The sequence below is a fragment of the Centroberyx affinis genome, unplaced genomic scaffold (genome assembly GCF_046629955.1).
Source record: "Centroberyx affinis isolate AG114_WGS23_722 - 3 ecotype Tasmania unplaced genomic scaffold, CSIRO-AGI_Caff_v1 ptg000002l_1, whole genome shotgun sequence".
Classification (NCBI taxonomy): domain Eukaryota; kingdom Metazoa; phylum Chordata; class Actinopteri; order Beryciformes; family Berycidae; genus Centroberyx; species Centroberyx affinis.
This window is the reverse complement of record NW_027278718.1, coordinates 19,718-37,253: the sequence shown is the minus strand read 5'-3', so window position 1 is coordinate 37,253 and position 17,536 is coordinate 19,718. Positions and strand designations below refer to the sequence as shown.

General features: G+C 39.9%; 1 protein-coding gene across 1 annotated transcript; it reads left to right on the top strand.

Annotated features, from left to right (window-relative positions):
* Positions 1-2,442: 2,442 nt before the first annotated feature.
* On the top strand, positions 2,443-12,188 carry LOC139647068 (aquaporin-9-like). Its single transcript, XM_071523266.1, has 6 exons — positions 2,443-2,544; positions 3,476-3,602; positions 6,357-6,494; positions 6,763-6,881; positions 7,792-8,009; positions 12,026-12,188. Exons 1-6 carry the CDS (start codon positions 2,443-2,445, stop codon positions 12,186-12,188), a joined length of 867 nt encoding a protein of 288 aa, XP_071379367.1.
* The last annotated feature ends 5,348 nt before the right edge of the window (positions 12,189-17,536 follow it).

Genomic DNA, 17,536 nt, shown 5'->3' with positions numbered 1-17,536 from the left:
CTCCATCAGCACATCGCCCCTTTTTTCACAGCATGGGCGACACTCTCAAAGTGTCTGGTTCACATCAAAGAGGACATGCCTGAAAAAGTGACATTGATTAATGTATTCAAAACATCCTATCCTCTCCCTGTCGCCTCACCTTTTCACAAAGCGCAGTGAATGGAAGATACGACATACCGGGAGACAGTGACAAACTTTAGCCTGCAATTCAAATGCATTCATCGAGCTCCCTCTGTTGGATGAACCGGGTCTCGGCTCTTCTGCCGGACAGACTTCATCCTGGACCAACAATATTATGCCAAGATGAAACGGTAACGGTAACATGAGATTATTACATGATCACTACTAATAAACAAACATGTAATTAAAGTGTCAAACTGAGAAAGTAGCCCTGTTTATGATATTTTGATCTCTAAAGATTCAAATCCTCGAGCGGGATGGGAAAGTCTGCATGGGGCAAAAACTTTCTAATGGTCATACATGAGAGAAAAAAAAAAGAAAAGAGAATTTCTCCCCCCAAAAATGCAAGGGAGTCTGGGGACTTTGCTTCTCCAGTAAGGGCGTTAAAAACAACACTTTAGAAGATGAGAAGAGGATTAGGAAACCGAAGAAGAGTGATGGAAGTTGGTGGAGGATGAGGGAGGTTTTAGAGGAGAATTATGATTTTCAGCTGTTGTCTTATCAGCAGCTGAAGGAACCTGACACACACACACAAATTCATGGTAGCCTATTTATGGCCTGTCAATTTTAAACTATATTTTATTATCTCTGTTTTCTATTTTTATCACAGACTTCTTAATGTAAACTAAACTAAATGCTGTAGGCCTATTGCTGTATAATGGTCACGATCCACACGCCCCCTAAATGGATGGAAAACAAAAAATAAAGGGAGACAAATTGAATCATTGGAGTTCTCATTAAGCCTCCTTCATTACATTTTCTTTCAATGTAGTTTTGGTTTTTACTGTGGCGAAGTTAGTTTTATAGTCTATTAGTCACTCAGAGATTAAATTTCTATCTTCATTATCATTTAACTGTTCGAGGGGATTGTTAAGCACATGGCTATATTCGTAAGGAGCGAATGAAAAACAGTCTTCACCTTCTAGTTTTAGTTCTTTTTCACTATAACCCTTTTCTTTTCCGTGTCTGTACACAATTTATCCCTCACTAATGGACTGCTACTTTTTCCCAGTTTTGCTTACGGGCTTTTATTTAAAAAATACTTGGCGAGATTATAATGCCAAAATTTGATACGCACCATTTGATACTGACGAAATGATTGCTAGCAAAAAAAGTATCAAATACTAGTGAAGTTATAAGCTAATGTGAGGCTGTTCACGTACAATAGAACAACAAAAACAACAAAAATAGCAACACAATCATCTGTGTTTTAATAAATTGAACAATTCACATCAGGTTACAATCTTTTTGTTCAAAATAGAGAGCGTTTTTCATAATGAAACCCCTCATGTAACTGAAAAGTGTGTGGTCTGTTGACTATCCTCTCTTCATGATAGTAGTAGTTGTTTTGGGGTTGGTTTTTTTTGGGGGGGGGGGGTTACATCCCCCTCTTCAGCTTAGTTTTCGCGTTGAATTGCTGAATGGCCATTTTAAAAAACTAACTTTACCACAGTGTCTAACGCAACAAAATAACCAAAATTAACTCAAAAGTAGCCTAGTAGATTTTCAAGGAAAGGCTTGATTCACTAGGCTAACTGACGGGTGATAAAACGCATTAAGGCAAAGCATTATCTCTACGCTATATACAGTAAAACAAAGCCCCTAAACTACCTATAAATCTAACTGTTTACCTTTTAGTTGATAGCTTTTTTGTTATTTTGAAGGTGATAATGGCTAGTGGTGATAGACTATAGCCTATGTGAGTGCAATTTTCATATTCTTTTTATTCACCATTTCATTTTGCATCCCTAACGAAAAATCACTATATTTTTTTGGCACTTACAGTGTGTTTGTACTCAGCGGTGAGTTTATAGTGACCTTTGCCAGGCTATTTGTGGCATAGCCTATCTCTTATAGTGGGCTATTACTTAATGCTTTTCTGTGGCATGATATTTTTTTGCACGAAAATAGATTTTACAGTTGTAAAGTAACCTTCTAAGATGTGGTTACCTTGTTTTTGTGTCACAATGAAATAGTGCGCGTGATGACTGACTAGCTACATAGATAATAGCAGTGCAATTCGCCTAATCTGAAACCTACGCCCCAAAAAGTAGACCCCTTGTGGTTATAACGGGAAAATATGAAGAGCAAGAAGATGAAACGGGCTTAACTAACGGGCATGTCAGCCTGGTGAGGGCTACACGGCACGAGCGCACCGAGTGAGTGGGAGGCGGCTAGCCTACATAGACAATTAGAGAGACTCACTCATACTTGTTAGCTGTTTGTTCTGGCCGGAGTGAGACATCAAGGATCTGCAGAAATATGGAACACGAGAGCAAGAGAAAAATAAAGGAGAGATTTGCCCTGAGGCAGAACATCTTCAAAGAGTTCCTGGCTGAATTTCTGGGGATATTCGTCCTAATAGTGAGTAACCTCTGCACCTGTCATCTGCCTAACGTAGCCGCTTTAAAGCTTTGAACCAGTATGATAATAAGGTGTCAAAGCGAGTCTCACGGGACGGTAACTGCTGTCTTCTATATATGTCTCTCTCGATAAACAGATGTTGCCGTTGAATGGTATATTCTGAAAATAATTTACATTCTCTTTGATGTGCTCATCTATAATTTCCTCCTGACAAAGATTGCTTAGAAAACTTAACGAGATGTGAGTGGCACGGGACTGTTTTTTTTCTCCCGCCTAACAACTCATTCAAAAGAGTAATTCAACAGAAATTATAAACCATTACAAATGTCTTTTTGTCTAAATTGTCGAATCAATTATTAAGTTATAGAATATTTGTTTAATTAGGCAGTAGAATGTAATGGTGTGAATGTAAATAGAATGTATTAGATCACCAAGTTTAATTCTCAATACAGATTGGTAGTTCTTATGTTGTTTTGCTATGTGCTTCCCTGTCATTCCTTTAGAGAATTGGCTGCTTTTCAGTGATTAGGGGTTTGTAGTCTAGACTGTCCTGCCCTCCACCTGTCACCTCTGAGCTCCACCTGTCACCTGTTCCTCTGTCTCAGCAGGCTTAATGGGACTGTGTTTCACTGATGCCACATCAGTGGGGTGGTGCAGCTTCCACCACAGGCCCAATTTATTTTTGGATGACTGCCCTTCTCTCAACACTTTTTTTTGTCTGAATTACTTCTGCCTTTTACAAAATAAGTGGGAGATTCATTATTTTCCAAGCTTCAAATTAGACAAATTGTCGGTGGCAGTTGAAGACTGTTGCTGGACAAGAAGGCTAGTGTTAATGGCGGGTTATAATTGGAATAATTAAAAACAATGAGTCTTTCTACCTCCACCCAATGTTCTCCTCCTGTGTTTTTTGTCCCTGTCTGTGTCCCAGCTCTTTGGATGTGGGTCGGTGGCCCAGACGGTGCTGAGTAAAGGGGCTCTCGGGGAGCCGCTGACTATCCACATCGGCTTCACTCTGGGAGTCATGATGGCGGTCTACATGGCAGGAGGAGTATCAGGTACTTTACACATACTGTAGGAGCTCAGGCTGATTCAGTGGCCTTGCTTTTTACATTTCTAAATCATGCAGTTCTCACCCCAGAGTCAACAGTTCGATTCTGGGAGTGTGTTTGTTGTCAAGTAGTTTTCTTCTCTAAATTCAAACTTTTTCTCAGCTGACTGGGGTTGTTGGTGAAATAGAAATGAGGAAAACGCAGTAATTTTTCATTTCAGTCTACAAACAATTTGTCCTTAAATTCCTAGAAAAACTATTGGGTTCAAAAACACATGCAGGTGGGCGTCCTGGTGGCTCAGTGGTCTAAGGCATGTACCATGTAAAACACAATGTCCTGGGTTCATACCCAGGATGCCGTGTACCTGGTACATGGACCATGGCCCGGCACCTTTGTCATATATCACCTCCCTCTCTCTCCCAGTCTTTCCAGTTTCTCTCAACTTTGAACTATCAAATAAAGGCAAAAATACCATCAAAAAAACACGTGCAGGTAACAAAGGTCATCACTCATTGTTTGTCAGTGGCGGAGATGCTTTATCTTATTGTGATCTTTGGCCGTGGATGTCTGGCTCTCTTTTTGCTCTTGGATACTAAACATCCAGGTTATTCTGTGTCACTGGTGCCTCCGTCTATAATTACAAGGTATCAAACATTCATAAAAAATAATTCTGCAAAAAGGAAAGTTAACAGTACTGCTCTTTCATCATGGATCAATGACACCATTGCATTAGCTCAGTGATCTATGCTTGCACTGACTGAACATGTAACTACACAGTAATGGACTGTGAAGACCAATGTAGGTCATTGTTATGAACGTGCAATGTTACATAATGGAGAACATTCAACATATAGCATCCTGTGTATCACAGTGTGCGATGGTTTCTGTACCAAAGGCAACAACTACTGGAGCTGAGTACAATAATTTAAAAAATAAGGGTTGGTGGAACGAGAACTATATTATGAGAGCTATTATTTGATTACACTCTCCCATAGGCTTTTCAGTATCAGTGGCATAAGTGTGCATGTGGGCTAGGTTTAAAGGCTGGAGGTGTTGTGTCCTAATGTCCAAAGGGGGCTTTAGTGGGTGCATTCCTTGAGGATTACAAGGAAAGCCCTCAGTGCTTCGCCAGCAATGATAGGGATAGGGGGAATCACTTCTAAATGTCACAGTGCCTCGCATGGGCTGGCTGAGCCAAGATGGTGAGTGCCTGTTAATCAGCAATCAAGGGTTTCATTATGATTGCAATGGGCCGATGAGTTGTAATTTTAAATTATCACAGTAATTTCCATCACTACTGGGAAGGGAGAGAACATCGTCAAAGGTAAGCTTTTAATTTGAACTCAAAAGAGATAACCTAAATGCTGTGGCATATGAGCTGTAATCACCGTTATATGAGCCAAATTGAATGTGCTTATAACCTTTAAAACATGCTGGCACAGAGAGAGCACAGACGTTGTATTTCTTGCCAAATAGTCCCAGTGTAGAACATTTCCTCTTTCCCTACAGTATCTTATAGTACATCAGAGGGTTGGAAAACTCATGTTTAGGGTATATTTGGAGAGATTTAAATGACTCACTGAGAAATGTCATTTCTATATAGAGAGTTTATTATGGTACATAGTAAAACAGGGCTTTTCATCTCCCTCTTACTGTAGGCCTATGGCTATTCTGATCATTCTGACTCATGTAACAGTGTGACATCCCTCCCCATGTTTAATGAAGGGGACAGAGTTGTAAAGCTTCAGAGGAATAGTTAAAGCATGAGGAGGAGAGTGGGGTTAATATATGGAGTGGTTTTGCTGCATGACTGGGCCATTCAACCCTGGGGTCCATGGAGCAGTGGGAAGCCTCCACACTGTTCAGTGACATCTCTGATGATGATCATAGGTATTGGACTAATGAGCTTTACTGGGGCATGGGTCTCTGGAGAGGAGGGGGGTCAGGTGTGAGAAGCCTTGCTTTCTAGGCTTCCCTGGCAGGCCGGCCCCGTCCGAGAAGAAAACACAATTCTTTTCACTTTGTAGTCTCATATTTTAAATGACAGTGTACCGTAAGTGTGACACATCATGGTCACTCTAATGACCTGCAGTCTACGCGTGCCTTAAGCAGATTCAGGCAGATTATGTCAGATGCAATTCAGACTGGCAGTTTCAGCTGGTTGTCGTGGTCGGCGTTCGTGAACAGGATGGGGAGATTAACAATGGGCGCATGGCTGATACCCCCAGTGGTGTTACCGCGGCGAGGTCAAAGCCAAGATCCCAGAGTGTTAAATGAATGACCCCTCACTGCCAGCGTAGCCCAGGAAAATTTGGCTGGAATGTGTCCAAACATGCCTTTGTAGGTTTGCATAGAAAATACTCTGAAGGCGCTCAAACTCCATGGATATTTTGTGAGAACTGCCTGACAGCTGAGATGATCAGTGAGCACCAACAGATCTGAGTAACAACCAACCGACCACACCCTGTCACCTAAAGCTGTTTTTTACCCATTTAACCCAGCTTACCTCATCTTGTAAGAGAGGTAGACACTTCAAGAGATTTTGCTTTTGCTTTTGAAATGCTTGCTGAAGCCCATTTCTTCAGCTTGGCAATTGATGTCTGACATTTGATGTTTCTTCTGTTTTGTTTTGTTTTTTATGTTTTTGTTTTTTGAGTTACGACTGCTGCTGTTTTTAGTCATCCCCATTTTTGTTCTCTTACCCACCTCGTAAAATATGTCACAATTTTAAATCAGATTTTTGTCTGTCCATTGCTCCAGGAGCCCATGTGAACCCTGCAGTCTCTCTGGCCATGGTGATCTTGGGCAAGCTGCCTATAAAGAAGTTCCCTGTGTATGTGGCTGCACAGTTTCTGGGTGCCTTTGCTGGATCCTGTGCTGTCTATGGCTTGTATTATGGTGGGTGAAGTGTAAATGTCGTCACTGCCCTGCAGCCAGAACTGTGTTTGATTTGAAGTAGCAAATGGTAACAAATATCATTCTGTAAAGAGACATACCCATTATCGCTACATAGTACTCTCCCTCACATACACATACACACACATGTGCGCACACAGATTAGCTGCGTTTATGAGTAAAAATTATATAAATAGACCTTTGATATAGGTCATGCTATAGTGATTCATATAATATGCAGCATGCCGAGCTTTGTTTTTTTTTTCCACAGATGCGTTGATGGAATATACCAATGGAGAACTCGTTGTCACCGGTGTGAATGCCACAGCCAACATATTTGCATCCTATCCTGCCAAACATCTCTCAGTCCTAAATGGATTTGTAGATCAGGTAAAGTGTGATATACCAACATGTATATGTGTGGTTTCATCCCAAGAAAATGCAATATTCACATGGAGAAAACATGAGACCCTTGCAAACTGCTTTATAACATGAAGGTAAAGCATGTTTTTGAATCTTATTGAAGTTATTAGCTTTGGTGTGCTTTTGCCTCATAAGAATAAGATTTTTTTGTTTGTAATCATCAGTATTTTTGAAATATTGACTGATAGCAAAAAAAACAACAACCTGAAAACATATTGTATTTCTGGAAGCTTTTAGAGCATGCATGTGTGAGCATGCATTTAGTGCAGTCATGGGCATAAAAGTAAGCATAAATGGACATGTGTGTTGTTTGCTGAAGTATGAACAATGCTGCTCTGATGCTGAGAATAACTACCAACTGTGCTGAATGCCCACGAGTCGAGCAGGCATGTGCTAGTTTGTGTATTTGTGGACAGAAAGGGGACATTAAGGGGTCAAAGTAGAATTTAACTATTAACCAAAATAACTAAATAAACACTTTTAAATCCTAGGTTTATTTAAGGTGTGATAGAGATGAATCGTATCCTTTGATAATGCCACGGCATGGTCTTTTCATAATAAACAGCCATATGGGGCTGTATTTTAAAGCTGCCTTGTACAGCCTTCAACCAGGGGAAAGGGGAAGCCCCTTAATAGGCTTAGGCAAAATAACAGAGGGCAAGAGTCAGCAGACAACAGATGATGTAACTGAAAAACATCCACTCAAAACAATAACAACAGAAACACGAAAAACAATAACTTATTTTACCCATCCATTTGAGCAAGACTTTTCTCTTTTGAGCAACACTTTTCACTATTCATTATGTATTGGCGTATCCATGAATTATGTGGATGCAACTGATGTGATGATAATTGACTGATGCTTATTTTTGTGCAGGTAATTGCAACTGGGGCACTGATCCTGTGCATCCTAGCCATCACTGACGGGAAGAACATTGGTGCTCCAAAAGGCATGGAGCCTCTGTGCATCGGGCTGATCATCATGGCCATCGGAGTGTCAATGGGCCTGAACTGCGGATATCCAATCAACCCTGCAAGAGACCTCGGCCCGAGGTTCTTCACTGCTGTGGCTGGGTGGGGCATGGACGTTTTCAGGTAATTTACCATGCCCGTCATTGACGTAGAAAGGTTTACAGATATAAAATAACTTAAGACACCGCCTAAAGTGCAGGGTTGCAAAAATGTAAATGTTTTTTATTCATTTATTCATGCCATTTGCACTTTTTAATTGTTTGTTTTGGCCTCCATAAACTGTAACACGAAGTAGCCTACTAAATTGGGATTAGTATCTGAAATATTCATGAAAACTGGAAGAAGGTGCAGCAGGAAAGCCCTTTCTTGAGCATGCCAGCTGCCTGAGAGAGCAAGAGGCCCGTTATGCTGCTGCTCTTATACCCACTGGAGCCTGGGAGTTAGAGTAGTGTGTGATGTGAGAAACTCGGGACCTAACCAAGTGGCTGCTTGGCCTCTTTCCTCCTCTACAGGAAGAGCAGGCGTTTATAGCTCCATCACTGCTCTCTTGACAATCTCAATTAATATTTCAATGATCACGTGTGTGTTCCCTGCATTTTGAAAAAGGATTGTGGGATTTAAGTGAACAGAGTGAGATTCTATGCGCATTGTAAATATTAAATATTCAGTGCTTCATGACTAAAATGGCACAATGGTGTGTTCCTCAGTCTCTTTCTGGATCTCTTTCGTTCTCCTCCATTCATCACAGCTGTCCTGTTTATTTTTATTTATACTAGATAAGCTGCCATATTTTAATCAGTTTTGGAAGCACACAAAATATTTTACCTAAGTAATGGCTGAAATATCCTGAAAGAATAATATGTAATCCATTCAGAACCCTACCTCAATGTGCAGAAATTAATTTACCCTTAACTTTTTCTTAAAGGATAACTTTGGCAATTTTGGACCTATAAACAGTTTGTTTCTTACATACCTGGAGTACTTAGACCCACAGAGAATGTTGACTCCTCAGTCAGCTGTTGAAACAGCGAACTCCGTCGCCTCTTGCTGCTAACAATGAGCCAAATGGGGTTTGTCAATATACCTCCAAATAAGCCAGTTTGTGAAAAAAATATGGCGACCAACCGATGTATTTATATCCACAGCTCAGAAAGCAGCAGCACCGCACCATTTCCACTCAGTGGATAGTCTTCTACCAAACTCATGTCATATTTATTCTCAACTCTCCTGTGGAGCCTACAAACGGCTTTTTTGGAGATATTTTGACAAACCCCATTTGGACTCATTGTTAGCAGCAAGACGCCTAGCAAGGAAGCTCGCTGTTTCAGCCAACAGCTGACTCTGGAGCCAGATGGGGAACATGGTAAAAGGCCCTTTCCAAATTCATAAAATACATGTATACTGGATTAGCAAACTCCTATGACCCTTCAATTATCTGTGAAAGGGTAAAAAATTGGTCCACTGTTACGCGAACAGGACGAAATCTGCATTGTTCCTCCTGACCCCGAGTTTCATTGGCTGGAGTCTCCACTCCAGAACATTGGCTTAAGCTTTCCTTGAGAGTCAGAGCAGTGAGATCCCTCTGCTCCACTTTTTTAATGATGGGGATCTCCACCGCTGTCTGCCAGTTCAGAGGCTCTGTTCCCAAAATACACGCGATATTGAAGAGGCGTGTCAACCACAACACTCCAACGACATCCAAAGCCTTAAGCATTTCAGGACTTGATCTCATCCAACCCTGTCACCTGTCCTCTGAGGAGCTTTCTAACTAGTTCAGTGGAGATGGGCTCAGACCTTCCAGATTTTTCCAGCATGGCCTCCTGAACAGGAGAGTCTGTCACATTTAGGAGTTCCTCAAAGTGTTTGTCCCCAGGTGAGGTCAGCATTTCTCCGCCCCTTGCTGAGAACAGCCTGGACAATGTCCTGTTTTCACCTGAGTCTCTGAATGGTTTGCCAGAACCTCTTTGACGCTGCTAAAAAGTTGTACTCCATAGCCTCTCTCTAAACTCCATACAGGCTTCTGCCTCTGCAATTATGTACAACAGTTGCAGCATTTTTGGTTTGCTGGTACTGCTCTGCTGTCCTTTATCAGTTATTCTCTCTCATATCTACTATTTTTCAGCTGAAAAAATAACTTTTAGTGTCTGCTATCCATTTAAGATAAACAGTCTGGTCCAACTATGATTGGTCTGATTTCCTCCCTTTTATGATGGTTTACTCAAACTTGAAAAGTATGATTTCTATGAAATCCATACAAGCAAATTCTTTACTTCTAAACTTCTAAACTGTGTCATACAGATATTCCCTGAATTCAGAGTTCATAAGGCAGAGCCAATTCAAGCCTGTGATGTCCCTATGAGTATAAGCAATGCAAATAAGCAAATCTCTGAGAACTATTTCTATAATCTATAAAAACGTGATTTCGTTACTTTAAAGGGGATGAAACCCTAAACTCACTTTTTTAAGATGTTAATCAATGTTCAGGGCAATTTTATGATGAAACACATCCATACTTGTTCTTGACAATATATTGCATAGTGTTTTCCTGGATTATATGTGCAAATCTTTTGGGGGCGTGACTCCACATTGTCACTCACACTCCCCGATCCCCACCACCACCATCCTGTCGCCAGCCACAACTTCGTATTTTTCAAAATTGCGGAGTGGGCAGTGGGAGACAGGCATTTTCTGTCTGTTTAATCACTCTTTAATAGAGGGCATACAGGGATAGCAAAGTAAAAAAGCAGACTGAGCGTAAAGGTTGTGTAATACTTTTGAGTATTTCGAAAAAAAATCATGAGGAATACTTCATTAGTCTTGCAAATGATGTTTCCACTTTTGAGGCTGTTTTAATTGTTCAAATATTTGAGACCATATTCAAAAACATTTTGCCAAGGTATGCTAAAAAGAAAAAATGTAAAGTGGTTGAAGGCAGTCTAAGGTCTTGCTACAGGGCAGATACCTTAACCCCAACCCTGACCCCCTTAACTCTCCATACCATAGCTATAACTCTCATCAGATGTCTCATATGACACTACAAATATACTAAGATTAGTGTGCTCTAATGCATATATAAGCCTCTGGTACTCTCAGGTTTACATCAAGCATAACGTATGTGCTAAATCTGACATAATCTGACCTTTTAGATTTGTGATATAAACACAGAAAGTCCCTGCAGTTCTGTAATCACAATGCTAAGAGAAATGCATTAAGTCAGATTTCTAAATCAAGAGAAATGCAGGGGGAAAAAAAACGGGAAACATTTCAAATGAAAATGTATGTGTTCTACTCAAGCCAGGTAGAGGATTTCTTTACTGTAAATCCCATTTCAGGAAGTAGTAAGTGTGAAGAGTGCCGCTTGGCTCCGCGGTTCGTCCACATGGCGTCAATGTGACCCGGTGTCTGTCTGTCTTATCATCTTAGCTGTGGCCATAGATTAAAGTCTATAATCCAGCAGCCTCCCTTCTGTAGTCTACTTCCACTTCCTGAATACTTGCTGGAAATAAAGACGACCTGCTCAGACACTTGTTTACTTTCCTACCTGTGCCACGGTGCGTCAGCTGAGGCCCTTTCACCTACAGTAAAGGCTCAAAACAGCCACAATGACCAGCGGGACGCTAATCTCCCTCTGGCAAGGTAAAAGAGTCATTCTGAGGTCAAACAGATCAGGCACTGTCAAGTGAGAATGAGGACATATGCAGAGAGCTTGAGACTTTACTGTAATCTGGGATAACTGGTTATCAATAGGCTATAACTAGCACCAAGTAAGATGGTAGTAACATCTTTTAAGCATAAATATAATCATATAGAAACACATTGGAGATGCACTTTACTTCACTGAAATAAAAGGGGACTGAGATTGAAAAACTTGTATCGAGACATGCTTCTGTATAAATAACATATAAGTTATGTTGTTCATTTGCATTTTCTTATTAAAAAGGTACTATAGCAATTATTGCAAAGGCGTACGTACCATTAGGGATGATTAGTTACTTTCTTATGATATAATTTTGGTGCAGCAATAATTTATGTGGAGTAGTCTGTGAGTGAACAATACCGAGTTTCAATATAGTCTTTGGTGCAAGGTAAATAGCTCATTGTGTATGTGTGTGTGTGTGTGTGTGTTCTTGTGTCTGCAGAGCTGGAGGTTGCTGGTGGTGGATTCCTGTGGCGGGGCCCATGGTGGGAGGAGCGGTTGGCGCTGCCATATATTTTGTCTTCATTGAGCTGCACCACCCAGAGCCTGAAAAACAGGAGGAGAACAACGTCAAGGACAAATATGAAATGATAACTATGAGTTAAACGGGGGAACGAGGGCTGCAAAGCAACAAAGTCATGGCAGCTGTCTCCCTTTCTCGTCCTCAACAGGCAAAAATGTTCATCTAAATGAAGCAATTTCTATCCCTCAGTCGCTTTTTTGAGAATTTACATTTGATAATGGTTTAATACAAGATGTGCATCACAAATCATACAAGGCATTTAATATTAGGAACATACAGTATATTACCTAAATGACTGTACACTTTAAATTTAGAGTCATTTATAAAATATGCATGAATGCTTTATGAAGCCTTTCTAAGATTAAGTTTAAAAAGTGATAGTCTTTTTTTTTTTACCTTGTCTATTTATAGAAATCAGGCTTTCTGTGCCCTGGATATTCTTTCAAATATCAAAATATTGAAACTGTTTCTAGCTTAGATTTTCACTATACAAAATATCTCAGGCATGTCCTCTAATTACGTGATATTATAAACTTGTATGGAGAGTCTCTTCTCCATGATAGTTTAAAAGCATTCCCATAGTGTCCTGTTTCCTAACTGGGATATTCACCTCTGGTTAGAAATATTTGCCAAGTTTCTATACAGCAGTTGTACTTTTTTACTACTCACTATGTAAGAAAACGGGCATTAAATATATTAAGCACAGCTGCTAAAACTTTGTGAGAATGTAGGAAATTATCATATTTTTAGCCAATGTGCTGTAATGATGTACTTACTTAATGATGTGGAGTGTGTTCCCTACTTTGTTTCACTTCTTTTAATTGTCATAGGTATATGACTTGCTCCCCCTGCAGTGCAATTCCTAATCACTGCATGTGTGTAAATACACATTCATGGACTTGTGCTCTGAAATGCTGATACTGGTTTCTCAGCAGTAGCTTTTATATTATAATACAGTTATGCAGAAAATTCAGCCTTAAAGTATTATACTGGAATATAGTTGTTGAGTTTTGCACTCATCTCCATTATTTCTCTGCTGTTTCAAATCCCCCAGTTGGCCAGTGCATACGTGGCATTTTAACACCCAAAGTTGCATTACTCTGTTGGATAACGTAATTGCATTACTGGTTAAAAACATCCTTGTTTTTGAAAAGCCATAATTCAACATGAAAAATGTAAGTGTCCGCATCCTGCAGACACTTAACTTCTGTAAATGCCAGTGAATTCCTGGATAAGTGGTGTTTGAATCGATGCAGGTATGAGGACCAATATGCAACCTCTGGCAATAATTGTTTACATAAGAAACTCTTCCAAGCCTGTCCAGGGATTAGGAAAAAAAAGGTATAATAAGAATATATTTGGCTTGGTTTAGGCATGGCTCCAAGTCTGTAGTTGGTGCTGACTTATGCCAGCATCGGTAAATGACATCACCACTACGTGACCTACTAGGTACGCTGCCCAAATGCTAACAACAAAGCTATTCAAAGGGAAATTGACAAATGTAAAATAGAGGTGTGATGAAGGGAAAAAATCCAATAGGTGGAAAACACTGGCATTTTCCTTTAATAAATGTGGTTTGAGTTTCAAACTCCTGTGTATACAGCTGTGAATTTGTCACGAGAAACACAATACAATGTCAACAAGATGTATTTTTAGAATAGTATGGCTTGTAACATGTGGCCCAGCATGGAAAAATGGATAATATTCTGTAGGTATCACTGTGAGATGCAGCATTTCACCCCATTGCGCATTGGCTTATGCTGATGAATCACGTCTTATTGTTGTCAGTTGAACCGCCACTTTGAAATACAGAAACTGTGAGATTATACTGAACACCAGGAAGGTGGGGCAATTTATAGGACACTCGTTTATCAATGTGTGAATCACCCAAATCAAAGAGTTTTGCTTTGTGACCTTGTGTTAAACAGAAAAACAATCATGCCATTCTGGGGAATAAAGCCAGTGCCACCATGTACTTTCCATCCAACAGAGATTGTGCTGTTTATTCTGGGTTGAACATGCAGTATATATGGAGTATATGTAGAGTATCCTTTGTTCCCAGAACTGCTTCCCCCAAAACCATTTTGACGCATGGCACACTCGTTGCATTCCAAACCCTGTATGTGGCCTACTTTTGAACTAGATTTAATGTGTATGTTAAAAAAGCTGTTGAACGTGTTTGTTTCCATAAATCCCTTCACTTCCTAGTCAGTGAAGTGGTTTGTATTTTGCTACTCATCCAGTGCTTTCACCCTTCCGGTCCTTTCCCCGTCCTATACAGTGATGTTGGTATGACTGTCCTGAGTTGCAACCTGTCAGGACTAACTTTTATATTTTTATTGTTTTTTGCTGTTGTTTTTGTTGCCTGTTTTATGTTGCTTTTTATAAGGCAGTTTTCCAAAAATATTTTTTCTTGAATGCTAACCTTCTAGCAGCCGTCTTTCCTCAAAATCTATTCTTACACCAATTCTCTTACTTACGATGGAATAAAGTTTGTAAAAGTAATAAGTGTGTTGTGACTTGTCGTGTTTGTTCACACATTTCCAAAAACAATAAATGATGTTTATTGTTAATTGATGTTCAATTATTTTATGTATTTTCATTGACGTACACATTTTCTAATGTATACTTTTCATCACTTGACTATATTTCACACACACACACACACACACACACACACACACACACACACACACACACACACACACACACACATTGAGGCTACTACAGGCAAAATGAAGCATCCCATTATTACAACAAATAAATGCATGGGTTGTTACTCTAAGCCAGAGTGCCTCAATCATCCATATGCAATCCGACAAATAAATGTGTGTAAAATTGTGATCATCAATATGAGCACCAACTGCAACAGGAATGCATAAAATTTTGAAGGAAGACAATTGGAAAAGCTTATGTAAGATCATGGAGAATAGATGAGGTGTGGTATTTCAGGCTCAGTGGTTTCAAGGCGAGGCGCTTCCCCAGAATGCATCCTGTCTTTGACATGAATAATAACCTGCCATCACATTAATGGGTCACACCAGCTATATGAGACCGAAACACATAGAATAAGAATTAACTGCAGCTGATTCAGCTGATTTACATGCATTTTTCACCTTAATTCAACCTGAATGCATTCTCACAGAACTGGATATATTTTCCAATTATCTGAATGGGAAACACTGATGTATCTGCATGTTGCATGTTTGGTCATTCCCTTTCCCACATAGAAGCCAGAGAAGACACACACACACACACGTACACACACACACACACACACACACACACACACGTGCACACGCACACACATGCACGCACACACACACACACACACACACAAATGTTGCTGTAGTTCGGGCTTCAGGTGTGTGCCCATGAGGTCTATCCTCCTGTTTACTAAACTAAGCATGGACAGAATAGCAGTTCCTGTAAGACATTTTCTTTACAGCTTCTAGCTGCTGTTTCAGTCCAGCAGCAAAAGAGTTAAAGTCACAGTTTGTTTAATGTGAAATCTGCAGGTGAGCAGTTTGGAAGAGCAAACATCACGAACCTTTGCTTTTCCAAACACTGTCTGTGTGTGTGTGTGTGTGTGTGTGTGTGTGTGTGTAGGTATGTGTGTGTGTAGGTGTGTGTGTGACTGTCTGTGTGTGTGTGTGCTATGCTATAAGGAAATTAAGTTACTAAACTAAGTTAGAGTTTATATAGAGAGACCAAAGATTATTCAAAATATAATGCATTGATGTGCTGTAAAGACATCTTGGCATCCAATCAAACAGAATAGTGTGAGGTTTGTCTGTTTTTTGTTTTTTTTGCCATCAACTTGATTTCCACCCACTCAAATTCAGTGTCATGACATTTTAATGGCAAGGTTGGTGCTCTCTGCCAATCAGTGTCCGATGTCATCACATCCAGTCAGAGTCTGTGTTTGAATTTTAGAACGACCTCACAACTTATTGATTGCCACTAAAACAACATGAATCACACGATGGTATTTAAGTATTCAATGAATTTGGGGTGCAGCTGAAAACCAGAGATTGCAAAGTGACTTCCCATTGGCTTTAAATGGTGCAACATTATCCATTGGGGCATAACAACATATACTGCAATACATTATGAATCTAATAGTATGAGACTGTTTAGGAGACATTTGTTTAGCACTAAGACTTAAACTTCTGGTTAATGTTATTATGTAGAGCTCAATAGGGAAATTAACTTGGAAAAACCTTTCAGCAGCTAAAATTTAAACCCTTTGATAGCTGCATAAAGTTGGGCTGGTATCAGTTTTATTAGTGGGAAAGACAAAATTGTAAAGATTTTTAAAAGTTAATATAGGCTGAACCTCTTATAAAAGCCTGTAGTGTAACTGACTGTATAGGTGTTGTATCATTACAAAAGAAACTGCTAAGGATCTCTATGAGACTATGTGTGTACTGTGTTTACACACATCATTTACCTCACATGTAGTGTATAGACCATGTATAATGCACATGTATAAAGTTATTTGTAAGTGTATCGGTTGCCGAGGTTAAGTGACACTGTACTTGACCATTGATTTATAAGTCAGTCGTTTCCATGCCTGTGATTGGTTATTGTGTCCCGGTGTAAAAGTACATGATTGAGTACAAGATGACTGGTGTTCAGATAATGGCTGCCAGCCAGGAGAAGCTGTGCCACTCTGTTCCAACAAATGTTTGTAGAATGGGATTAATAGCAAGGTTGAGTTTGGGTTTTTTTGCCAGTTGCTTATTTTAGAAATAAGACATGACAACATACACAAGGGTTCTTGAGACAATCTTGTGAAATGTAGGCAGTAGATGTCACCTATAAAGTAAAATCTCCTTGATTAAAGATACTGAACATACATTGATCAATAAGCTCCTCAAATGTTTGGTTGAAATCTCTGAATTCTGAATAATCTTTGTATAATTTGACGTTTTTAAATATGCATCTCTTTGTTAATATCTCAAAATGAGTTACATTTCTTACAGTTATTATACTGTAACAAAGTGCCACTTTTCAACAGTTTAGATAAGTTCAAAGACATATTGAACCAATGCTGGGAAATCCCAGATCTAATTACGCCAAGGCTATAGTACAGTATAGTATAGAAATTTTGGTTGTGTAGCCTCTTTTTTGACTGGAAACCGGTAGTCCTACTGTATAAAGCAACAAGCACACAAGAACATTTCAACATGTCAGTAACACTAGATAGGAGTCTAAAGGGAGGATCTGGGGTCATTTAGTATCCTACCTCTCACTGAAACCTCTCACTATCAGCACATTGTACCAGACCCCCCCCACACACACACACACCTCTGGTCTTTCACAATCTGCTGGAGCTATGCAGCTGGGCCCACAGCCAATCAGGACAAGACCAAGTCCCCCTTTATCCATAAACTGTTACTCCTGTGCCTCCCCTGCCTCTCAGTC